Here is a 12285-nt window from a genome sequence, read left to right on the forward strand (position 1 = left end):
GAGACGCTGAGGATAGAGGGAAAGGGGAGAAGAAGGGAATAAAATATATAATGATAGCCAAGAGGATAGGGAGTCTATCACCAAAAGAAACAACAAAGGTGTATCTGTTCCTGGATACAGCGCTGTTGAATACACAGCATTTTTCAGACAGCCAATGTTGTCCAATAGCAATAAGGGATGAAGCTGTAAAAACAACTGAGGTTTCACAAAGTACCTAATCCATCATCAGAAAACTGCACACAGCTTCTCCTTGTATGCTGGGAGAAAACAAGGCACAGCAACAACATTGCTGAAGGCAGAGAGGAACAAGTGAGCAGAGAATGAATATGAGCATTTCTTGTTCTTGTCACATGCTGTCTGCATTCATCTTCATGGATCCAGCGTCTGTGGCTTAAAGGATGCTGCTGTTACTTGCACTCAGGCTGGAAACATATCTGCATATCTGCCAAATGTATGACAATACTAAAAATGTGTTGTGGATTATATTGACAACAACAAAGCTGCACAGTGAATGAAATCATGATTATTATTTTATATATTTATTTTATTTCATATTGTATTATGTATTCATCAATACAGGGTCAAAAGAATTTATCAATTTCAGAGGATGAGAACACTCCTTGTTCGTTCCCCAGTGCTTGTCCTTCCTCCTTAACCAGAGCCAAAAGCTTCCTTTCTCAGCCTCCTCTGCCAATTCCTTGGTTGCCTTCTTCGGGCTCCCTCCTGCCACTCCTGCGTCCCTCAGAAGGTGGTTGACCGCCCTCAGTATCCATCTTCCACTGGATAGATGGTGGTCTTCCAGCCAGCCATCCGGCAATCAGCAGCCAACTCTGAGTACTTGGCCTTTTTTCGTATGTAAGCGGCCTCAATCCCCTCATCCGCTGGTACCGTGAGCTCATTGAGGAGTAGGGATTTTGCCTTAGAGGACCACGCCACAATGTCCGGGCAGAGCGATGTAGAAGTGATCTTGACCGGGCTGCGAAGATGACTCCTTCCCAGGTTGTCCAGCTTACTTGTCGGCCTTATCTTTGTCACCTGACCTTGACCTTGTCACCTCTGCCTCCACCATCTCCTTCCACTCTTGGCCTTGGACCAGAAACCATGGTGCTTCTCCCCACCCTAGGCTTGCCCTTCCTGCCTGGACTCTGCCGACAATCTCTTGATGTTGCAAGCGACTGATGGCTCTGTCGACCACAGTTTGGGCATTCCACTTCCGGCCAGTCGGAATCTTGTTGTTTGCATTCCTTACAGCCTGGTCGGTGGACTCTCTTATTTCGAGAATGATCTTAGTCTTTTACTGCTTGTTGGAGGGTGTTCCTCCCGAACAGGCCCATTTCAGAGAGGCATCGTGGCAGCCCCAACCACTTTCTGAGGAATGAGTTGGCCATTCCATCAATCTTACTTTTGGTGGATGATGGGATTTCACTTATTTTCAGCGACCACATCACTCTTCTGTAGAGTATGAACTGGTAGCACCAGACTTTGTACTTACCTGGGCGTTGGCTTTGGTCGATCTTTGCCAGGCCTTCTGAGAGCTGTTTCAACCCCATCCGTTTGTCCGAAAGATCTGCCGTGTACTGCTTCCAAAGGCTTATTATGGGTTGCTCAGAAAGGAGTGGAATTCTCTCTCCCCCTACGATGAAGATGGTGTTGTCGGTTCTGACTCATCTTCTGAGAGAAAGGCTCTGTGATTTTGAAGGCTTGATCCTCATTCGAGCCCACGACATCAGCTCGGCCATCCTTTTCAGCAGTCTTGATGTGCATGCTGCAGTCTGAAGGAGGCTTGTGAAGTCGCTCACGTACGTCCTCAGTGGGGGTAGTCTCTTCCCAGCTGGAAGCCTGATCCCTCCGATCGTTTGTCTTGCATCGATGAGGATCACCTCAAATGCAGCCTCAAACAGGATGGGAGAGATGGCACAGCCCATAGCAATGCCTACCTCCAACTGTTGCCATCCGGTGGTGAAATCTTGGGGAGCAAAGCACATCTGCAGGTCATTGAAGTAGGATGCAACCATGATCTTGATGCAGGAGGGCATGTGAAAGAACTCCCAGATCATTGTGGAGTGCTCGACACACCCTGAGAAGCCTGGGTCTTTTGAGCATGTAGGTGGTCCCTCTTTTGGCCAGCATGGAGAAAAATATTTTTCATTTCACATTCAGCAGGGCGATGTTTCTGAACTGGCTGATGTCTTTGGAGTTTGCTTCCTTGGGAATGAAGACCGCTGCCATTCGGATGGAATGCGTTGCTTTTTCCAGGCAGTTCTCATGAGGTACCATAGCAACTCTAGCACCTTAGGGCATTTCTAATATAGCTTGTTGGGGACTCCATTGGGGCCTGGTGCTGATGACAACCTTGCCTTCCTCACTTCACTGAGCTTCGGGGGCATGATGTTGAACTCAGTAACTGAAGGTGCAGGCCAGGGCACATACCCCGGTGTTCCTTATGGGACGTTCTTTGCTGGATCACTGTACTGCTCACTGACTTGCTGTTCCAGTTGCTCCCTGGTGGTTTCAAGCTTCCCACTCTCTCCTCCTGCAGCTGTCTGGCATGCTAAATGGGTTCTTTGAAGAAGCTGGCTAGTTCTTTTTGTTTCCATTTGCTACGCTTGTGGATACGTTCAGCTCTGTGGAGCCTGGACAGTCTTTGTCTGACCTCCACAGGGTTTTCAGGCCCTCTTTCTCTTCCTGTGCTGCCTTCCACCAGTTCTTGCCGGCGCCTTCGCACTAGATGGTCAATCTCCTTTTCCCTCCTTCCCTTCTCTCTTTCTGTGGTCTCCTGGTTAGAGGTCTCCTCACCAAACCTGACCTTGCAGACCTGGTACAGGATGTCACCAACCTGATTGAGCTTGGTTTCCAAACCTCCTCGCAATGTTTCCCCCAGTTTCTTGACCAGATCTGTGTCTAGCATACACCATGCCTCTGCCTCACTTGACTTTGGCCATTTAAGTTTGCTCTTTCTAGAGAGAGAAGGGAAACATTATGTACTGGGAAAGACTGCACCTTTGTGTCTAAAGAATTCAGTTAAATTTGGAGGAGGAAGCGTCATTGTCCAGATCTAAACCCCATCGAGAATCTCTGGAAAATCCTTGGCAACAAAGTAATGTCTAAGAAACCCACTCCAGTTACTGAACTGTGGAAGAAACTGAGGGAGAATGGACCAATATCAAACCAGAGCAGTGTGAGAAACTAATGATGTCGTATGGGTGCAGATGTGCTGAAGTCATTTAAAGCTGTGGCCACTACATTTCCTATTCATTTTTTAATCATATTAGCCCTAAGAAAACACTGTTGAAATCTTCTCTTCTGACACAGTGGTTACTGTTCCCTAATTTTGATCACTGCTTTTCTTGTTCTTTCTTTTCTTTCTTGTTTTTGTTGAAGTGGCTTGGTTATTTAAAAAATAACTTTATTTCAGAATAAATCAAGTGTTAATAATTTCTTTTACGATTTTGATCACAGGTGTATGCACATTGAATGGGTGCATCTATAGTAGTTCTACAGACAAAATACAAAATACTAACTTAAGGTCCACTTCAAATAAGATACACCTTTATTGATCCCCAACAGGGAAATTTGGTTATTGCAACAGCAACACAACATAAATAAACACAGTAGAAACATAAAGACACAAATAGGTTCAGGTACAGTATAAAATACACATACTCACCGAGGCCAACACTGCTGTTTTCCAGCAGGTAGCTGAGATGGTCAAACATGGCTTTCTGGTTCTGACGGCTGATTCGACAGAAGTAACAGAGAAAACGACAACAGTTGGCCACCATTTTTGGAAAGGTGATTTCCTGCAAAAAAACAGACTTCATGTCAGATTGCATTCATGCAGCAATATTGTCTTCTCGTTATATCTGGTATATTGCCAATTAAGTTTTATTATCACTGTATATATTTATTTTAATGTCGGATGCCCTTTCAGATTTTTTGTAACATGTAACACATACGTATACCAAGTAAAAAAAGATCTCTTCTATCCATCCAGACATCTTTATTTAGACAAGGCTGATATTTCATGACAATAACCTGAGGCTTCTGTCAACATCCTGATCCAGCTGCAGTACTAAAGCCTATTTTCTGGCTCTGCAGCTTATACGTATTTCATACCTTGGAGTCTCCTCCACTCAGCACGTTGACCATGACCTCCATGACAGTCTCATGCATCCCCAGAGCTCTCATCAGGTTAGGATGCTGGTAGAACACCTTGTTGTTTATGATATCACTGCAGATGAAGGGGGGACATTGAACATGTTATACATAGTATATCACAGTAAACAGTGACTTAATGACATGTTCAGGGTATTTAAAGCTTTTGTTAACCCACCAAGTTTCTTCTCTGTTCTTTAATACTAGAATATTTAAAGTTGCAGTGTTAAAAAACGTCTTTTATGTCCTAAATCTGTAAGCATCAGGGATTTCTCCTCCTGCATAGTAACAAAACAAATCTTATCACATAATCCCTGACATGTATCTTTGATTCCCTGCAGCTGAGTCTTACCTAACCTAATTGTACCATGATCATTTTGAACCCTGGTTCAAGGCATAAACTATAAGCGCTTCCCCACTTGTAAGTCAGGTGCAGACAAGGACCGCAAAAGCAGTCAAGTTGGAAACTTTCCATGGCTATGTCAAGCCAGGTGTAAGTAATTCTGATGAGTGCGCATTCATGGTTTACATGCAAATGACGACTCAGCAAAAGTCCTAATGGAGGAAGGGAAGCATGTTATTTGTCAAAACTAAAAAAAAGGAAATTTGGCTGCTATTATTGAACAATGGACTGACTGGATGCGCAAGTGGTCAAAATATACATCTGCCATTTGTGTCACTTCCTCATTTCCATATAAATATATATATTGCAGACCTGCACGTTGCAAGTAGTTGCAAGTAGTTGCAAGTTTCAACTTGTTGCGTTGCGGATCTTTGGTCTGAACTGGACTTTAGAAAACATTGTTGAAATCTAGTACAGCAGTGGTATAGTAACAGAGGATATTCTATCAAATTCTGAACATTAAAAAATAATATGAAAATTACACAAATAACGTGTTTATTCATCTTCTAAGGAGTCACGAAGAGCTCACCAAGAAATTGATTGAGAGCATTATGAATTACTATGGCGCTTAAACAGATGTGTCCCCATGGGTATGAAATTATTGCTTCCATGACACAATTAGCAGGTAGATTCAAAAGTACTTTGGAATAAGGCTTCAGTCAACGTGGTCGGTCTCCTTTGCTTCAAATTTGAACTATACTAGACTTCATTTTACTGGTTCTAAGAAAAGAGAATCCTATCATGCTGCAACATACAGCATATAACACACATTTATTAACAAAACAAACATACTTCAATTATTTATTAGTAAATCATTTTTGGATATGTCAGTATAGACATCTGCCAAGTTGCCATGACAAATACTGTAAAATTATTTTAAACAAGACAGAGAGGAGCGAGGACCAAAGGATATCAGAATGAGTTTTCAGGAGCTTGACAGATGTGTGTACTCACCCCAGCCCTCTGATCATCAATTTCTCCTCCTCTCTTCCCATACGGACACTCAGCAGAGATCTGATCTGACCCAGAGCAGCCAACAGGTTAATGGTGTCCTCGATCGATACTGAGTTTATAGTGTAGGTCTTAGGAAGGGCCCGCACCTGGACAGATAGAGATTCAAACCTATAGAGTGAATTCTCCATTTTGTAATAATTTACACTGTTCCTTAAGCGTCTCATGTTAATGTTCCACATGCTTGTTGAGTACATTTCTTTAATAATCTACTCCTATCTGTCTGAGACATATCTATTTATTTGATTCTGATATTGTTTGTATATGAATGCCAAAGTTTTGTATAAGTAGATGAAGTATAGAGGGAAGAAGTAAGATCTGGTTTGCAGGACATCTTATTTATTTACCAACTCATACACTTGGGCTAACTGTGAATTACTGTATATCCAAACCAAATACCTGATTGTAATAACAGATACTGTACAATTCTGTATGATGCATGTTTTCAGTAAAATATTAATACATTAAATATTAATTAAATATAATTGTAGTTGTTGCATTTGGATGTTTGTTGGCTTTTTAGAAAATTAGGCTCTGACCAACAAGCAGTGCCATGAGACTGTATAGGAAGCCACTGATAAAGTCTGTTTCTACACAAACACACACACACACACACATACTGAACTGTACGGTATGCCCTCCACGGTTCAATACACACATTTTTCCGTGCTTCATATTTCTCTCTGAATTGGCATTAGAGGAGCTTTAGAGGAGCACTTGAACGCAGTATGTTGGGATGGGGAAAAGCCTCCCTGCAGTAAATATCCCATCACTATAAGCAAGTTTGAGTAACTCCAACACTGGAGTCTCCGTACAAATCTGTGGTGTGGAGACATTTTGGTTTTGCCATTGAATATAGTGAGGAGGGGACGAATAGAGTCAACAGAACAATGACTGTCTGAGAAATTGCTCCTTCACACGTGTTGCCTGTTGGAAACACTTCCAATATGAGTCCACATTTGTGGCGCCACCACACAGCATCAGGGTGTGGAAGCAGGACTGACTCCTGCTGATGCCTTCCAACAAGCCTGTTCTACCGGTTCAAAAAAACACAAGAAAATAACAGGTGCAGTCTAAAAAGGTCATAAAAAAGAAAAGATATAGTGTGTCGGAAAAAGTCCAAATATAGTTTGTTGAAAAAAATAAACATTTTGTATTTAGAAAAAGTCATAACATAGTTTCTGGGGATGTTTATTGCAAAAGATTTGCTAGTTAGAGATACTGGATTTCATCACCTAATCAAAGCAATCGATCCGCATTACACTGCCATCGCTCACGCTTTTCATCCATCCATCCAGCACTGACGTAATTCCTGACCTCTTTAAAATAACGCAGAAAGACATTAAAGTGGAACTGGTTAAAGCACAGAGCCTAGCACTGACCACGGATAGTTGGACCTCTCAGGCAAAAGAGAGTTATCTTACTGTGTGGTCCACTATATGTTGGAGTGGAAGCTGAAAAGCGCAAGTTATAGGCAAAATAAAGAAACAATTTTGGAAAAAATAAATAGCATTGTTTTTTCTCTTCACGCACAAAATGTGAACCAAAACAGAACCTAAACGGTAACCCTAGGACCAAGGTAAGTATTGAACCATGGGCTAACTGTATTGTTGCATCTAACACACACCTAATAAATGTTTTTTCTTTTTTATAATTTCTTTGCCAATTTATTCTTTATTTGACAGCTGGAATAGTGAGACCGGAAACAGGAAGGAATTTTAATTTGAACTTTGCTGTCATGTGCCTTAAGCTTAGGCTCAGAGGCACCCATCTGTCATATTATAATGTAAACAGCTGCTTCAATGGTATGGCGTCCCTATGAAAAGAAAAACACAAACATACCTGTCCTCCAATACCATCATACTGGCGGTGCAGCAGGACAAACATGGCTCTGACCAGCTCTGGATCCTCAATAACTGACTCCTGAGCCCAGCGGACCATCGTATCTGAAATCAACTGCTGTAACGTACCTGCAGGGACAGAGAGAAAAAGGGCGTTGGATTATGGGTCGATAATTCCCTCTATTTGATGTATAATTTTCACTTCACTGGAACTTATAAACAGCTCATACACAACTGATTAAGGGCAACAAGTTGGAAATAACGGACCCATTATAAGAGATCTCTCTTGATATGTCTTTCGGGGGACTTACTGGGTTTCCTGTCTTTTTTCTCCTTTGGTAGGTTGGCCATCTTCTTCTTCAGGTAAGCCACTTTCTCCACCAATGACATGAGTCGACCTCGGATGGTGAAGTCACGGTCACCACCAATACCTCTGTCCTCATCCAATTCTATACCTGACACAGTGGAGAATTCAGTGTAAAACGCATACTCTACAATATACAGATATGACTGATCCATGTTCATATCATTGATCCCTATTGATCTCTGTGGGTTCATTTGAATTTTTGGTTGGCTGTGTAGGTGAAGCTGTTTAGTAATTTACCACAGTGTCTCATCAGGTCCTCGTGGAAGTCAAGCAGCTGTTCTCTGATGAATTCAGGACAGGGACACTCCTGCTTCTCATCCTTAAAGTTCAGCAGCATGTTGATCTGCAGAAATACATGTGACCGGGTGTAACTTTGATTCAATTCCTCTTCACTTGTTACATAGGACACTAGCTGTGTATCATTAGTTGTGAAACATGCCCTGCTTCACTATTACGTAACAGCACATATCACATGGAGGCCACTTGGTGAGCTGAGGGAAATTTTGCGGGTGGAGGAGCACCTGCCCTCGGTAACTTGAGCCCAAACTATCATGGATCCACCACCAGGTGAACGTTTAGAGCTGTACTGCTTCTGACTAATAATCACAAATACTTTTAGACTCATTTTAATGAGAGAAAGGTGTTTTCTGCAGATGATTGTTATATGTCTGCACCGTCTGCTCTTTGTAAACAGCGGCATCATCTTAGATTCAGAAACTTCTCTTTGTGATCCGTATCGTGATTATCATCAATGTTTTTGCTCTGATATATTGAAAAATAACATTTATTCCATGGGTTTACAGATAATGTTGAGAAGAAATCACACAAGTCAAGTATAGATATATAAACTGAGCAGACTAAATATTTACTGCAACTAGTCATTTTACAGTAAATATGAAGCATCAATGAGATTTTCTTCAGAAACTACCTGATAAACAGGCGTAAAGCCCACACATGTAAGAATACAGACTTATAAGATATTATTTATAGAAAACTGAAAAGCATGTCAGAAGGTGACGTAGCCTCACTGCTGTGGCACCGTCTGGCCTGTTTGGATCCTCCATCAGGTCTTTTATCCCAGATCCAGGTAGAAATTGTCTTTTTTTGGGATGAGTTGATTGGTTGCCACAGGGGGTGCTGTTTATACCGAGAGAGGAGGGGGGACAGGGCCTCATCCACTTGGCCAACAGAACTGCAACCTTTAGATTCCAGTTCATACAGAGGTTTTTAATAGGACCGGCCGATCTGGTGTGGAGGGACGTGGCCAGCTGCATCTTCAGACGTGTGAGTAACCTGGGATTGAATGCTGCACTGTTTTTAACCGGTTTTAATTTTTTTAAGTTAAAGGGGTTGCCTCTGTTTTATCTGTTTTTAAGTCATGGGCCCTGTTTAAATGTAATTCTAGGAATAGCTCTAACTCTCTGTACTGGTTGTTAAAAGAGCCGCCGGTGTATGGGGCCAGGCTGGACGTCTCGGATGGAGCCATGCCTGGACTGACGGCAGCTTTGCTCCAAAAAAAAGGTCCTGTTCCTGAAGCAGGTGGTGGACGCTGCGGGGCCAGAGCTGACCGACTCCCAGGCTGTGAGCTCCTTGCTGGGGTTCCAGTCGACCAGTGATAAAAGTGATACAGATCCCTTCCCTGAGATGTCAGTGACCCCTCAATTCAGAGAGGCAAGTGGGCCACATGCTCATTCTGCAGTCGGCAGACAGCAAAGTTCTTTACAGGAACTGTGTGAAAATGCTGAAAAGGAGAGGGTTGAGTGGAAGAGCGCCCTCTGCCTGGACTGACAGACTGGGGGGAGCAGCCCCCCCCCTCAGAAAACGCACGGCCGACCAATTTTACACGGCGCCATTGCCACAAATGCTTTTATCTCTGTTGTTAACCCTGATAGGTCAAACCAGCGCCCTTTCTGTTGCCTTCGTGAAACAGTGTTTCATGCTTTTAGCGAGTGTGCGAGACCCACTGAGCTCTTCACTTTTTTAACAAATGTTTTTAATCATTTTAATGAAACTTTTAGCAAACCAGTGTTTATTTACGGTGTTAGATACGGGAAAGTGAACCAGAGGAAATGGCAGCTCCTGAACTTCATGCTAGGGGAGGCGAAGCTGGCCATTTCTGTGTCCAGGAAGAGCAGGATAGAGAAGGGAGGGGGTCAGGAGGTAGCCTCAGTCTGGAGCTGCAGTGTGAAGAGCGGACTGAGGCTGGAGTTCAGATTTTAGAAGATGATCCATGATCTGGACATTTTTAAAAAGATTTGGTGTCACAACAATATCCTTTGCATTGTTGTCAATGATGAGCTGCAGTTTGCAAATTTTTTGTCTGAATAGATGTCTTATAATTTATATATTAATGTGTGTGTAAATTATTTATTTATGTGTATATAAATCAGCACTGTCTTTAATCACTGCAGCACTTTAACAAAACTGAAAAATGTATCTTAAGGTGTAAATAAAATGTGTTTGAAAAAGCAATTCTTCTTCTTCTTCTGGATTTCCAGCAGACTAGATGCCTAAAGGGGCGTTGCTGCCATCCACAGGACAGAGTTGTATCCATTATATTATATACATAGCAACAGTCTGGTTTCCTTGATGTAGTCAACAAATGCAACAATGGCATCTGTGGTGATCCCCCGGATGTTATGACACTTACCACAGTCTCAACACTGATTAGCTTACACACCACAGTGTCACACGATTCAGCCGAAAAGTTAAATATTTTCAACTTGCACATTCAACGTGTATATCAAACGATTATCGTGTCGCAGGTAACGCGTGTAAAGTGAGGCACCTCCCGCCTCAAAATCACGTCTGTAGATTTACTTTGTATGTGATCGCGCTGCTTCTATTGCATCCATTGCGGGCGGTGTGATCGCAGCATTTTCCATTCCATGTTATTCTTCCACACTGCATTATTATTCCCCAGTCTGCTCTACTCTTGTACGAGATATTCCTCTGTACTTTTCTGTCCACCAGGGGTGTTCCTACCTGTTCTTGTGGAGGAGATCTGAACTCTTTGGTCTTCTTAGCAGTGAGGGCTGCGGACATGTTGAGTGCCAGCATCACCTCATTGTAGCGGAACCGCTGGTTGTCTTGAAGACAGGCCACAAAGTCGTCAGAGAAGGCCACCACCGCCTCGATGCGATGACGCACCTGGCAGTCACACAGGTACTGCAGCACATGGCACATCTACACACATGTACACAGATCAGACACATACGTTGGGTCAGCTTCATACAATGATGCACAAGGTGTTGAAGTTTGTAGAATACAGTATATCCCTATGTCATAAAGCTTTGGTGTCATTGTCATTGCATGGTCTTTATATAATTAAAGGTACTGCTTTGATGATAATGGTGACATGGCTTTAAAGCAGGGTCTAATACAGGAAAATGTTTTACATCTAGCTGATTCTTCACCATAAAACATCCAGCATACTTGTTTCTACAAAACCAAGACATGTTGAATCTCTTATTCATATAGGTGCAACCGGCACTCCACAGATAATTGTTCATTTCTGGATTAATGTGAACTTTCAATTTGATTATGAGAAAGCCTCAACTGATCAAACAAAGGAAAAAAGACCAGTCCTGAAAGCCTGTCGAAGGGCCCTTTTTTCCTGACCACATGGTAAAGACAAAGAACTGCCCTGTCAGGGCATCAGGATCACATAGTTCACACCCAGATGTGAAAACTCTCCAAAGATCCTAACTGCCAGCCCACCTGCCCTCCTGGACCCGGACCACCATGTGTATAAAACTAAAAGATCCTCTCCTGGATCTCTTCATCTCCTCTCTTACTGGAACACCATCCTGGACTGGCCGCCGGCCTTCCTGAATCCCAGAGACCTGGTGGGGCCTGCCTGGAGCAGAACCCGCCTGGAGTAAACAGCGGATCGACAGAGATGCGAGTGGCTGCCTTTTTTCCCTACAGGTCACAAGGACGACCTGAGCACAACAAAGAGCTATCTGATTTCTCACACTCACACTGTCCATTCGTACCGTGTAAACCTGTTTGGGCACGGTACGGATGGACAGTGTGATTGCGCCCTAAAGCAACACAACTTATCTTTCCCATCTCATGTAGTGGTAACCAAACACCAACTGGGTTTTAGCACACGTTATGAGACTTTACCTGTAATGATGTTTTCATGATGATTATGGTGTGATGGTGTTGAATCAGTTAAGTTGAGGATGTTTGTTAGTAATGCTCCACACAGTTAGTGCATACACTAACACTCGGTTAACTATAACTGTAGTGGAACAGACCACACACAGATGACTTGGATTTGGCGTTTTAGATATTTTCAGCCTGCTTACTTGTTGTGTGACTGAAATGTTCACACCTTGAAAGGGGGGTGCAGACCCACATATACTTTCTCCCCTCCTTCTCCTCTCAGTCCCTGCATGCAACGCACGCACCCACGCACACAAGCACTTGTTTAGATTTAGTTTGTTTTATCGTGTGTTTTGTTTGATGCATTAATTAATTTGTTAATAAATGTTTGTGTT

The 12285-nt window shown here is 42.8% G+C and overlaps 1 protein-coding gene across 1 annotated transcript in view; it reads right to left on the reverse strand.

The window, feature by feature from the left end:
* The window catches only part of ryr2a (ryanodine receptor 2a (cardiac)), a gene marked incomplete at its 5' end in the record, with an annotated part of 336158 nt that overhangs the window by 160975 nt on the left and 162898 nt on the right, over positions 1-12285 (reverse strand). Inside the window, 8 exons of the mRNA XM_083932619.1 lie at positions 1-6; positions 3668-3800; positions 4117-4231; positions 5513-5658; positions 7412-7539; positions 7722-7865; positions 8015-8120; positions 10763-10963. The exon at positions 1-6 is cut by the window's left edge and continues 98 nt beyond it. Coding sequence (XP_083788745.1) covers positions 1-6; positions 3668-3800; positions 4117-4231; positions 5513-5658; positions 7412-7539; positions 7722-7865; positions 8015-8120; positions 10763-10963 — 979 coding nt within the window. The remainder of the gene's footprint in view (positions 7-3667; positions 3801-4116; positions 4232-5512; positions 5659-7411; positions 7540-7721; positions 7866-8014; positions 8121-10762; positions 10964-12285) is intronic.

The sequence above is a fragment of the Echiichthys vipera genome, assembly GCF_963691815.1.
Source record: "Echiichthys vipera genome assembly, chromosome: 18".
In the NCBI taxonomy this organism is placed as follows: Eukaryota; Metazoa; Chordata; class Actinopteri; order Perciformes; family Trachinidae; genus Echiichthys; species Echiichthys vipera.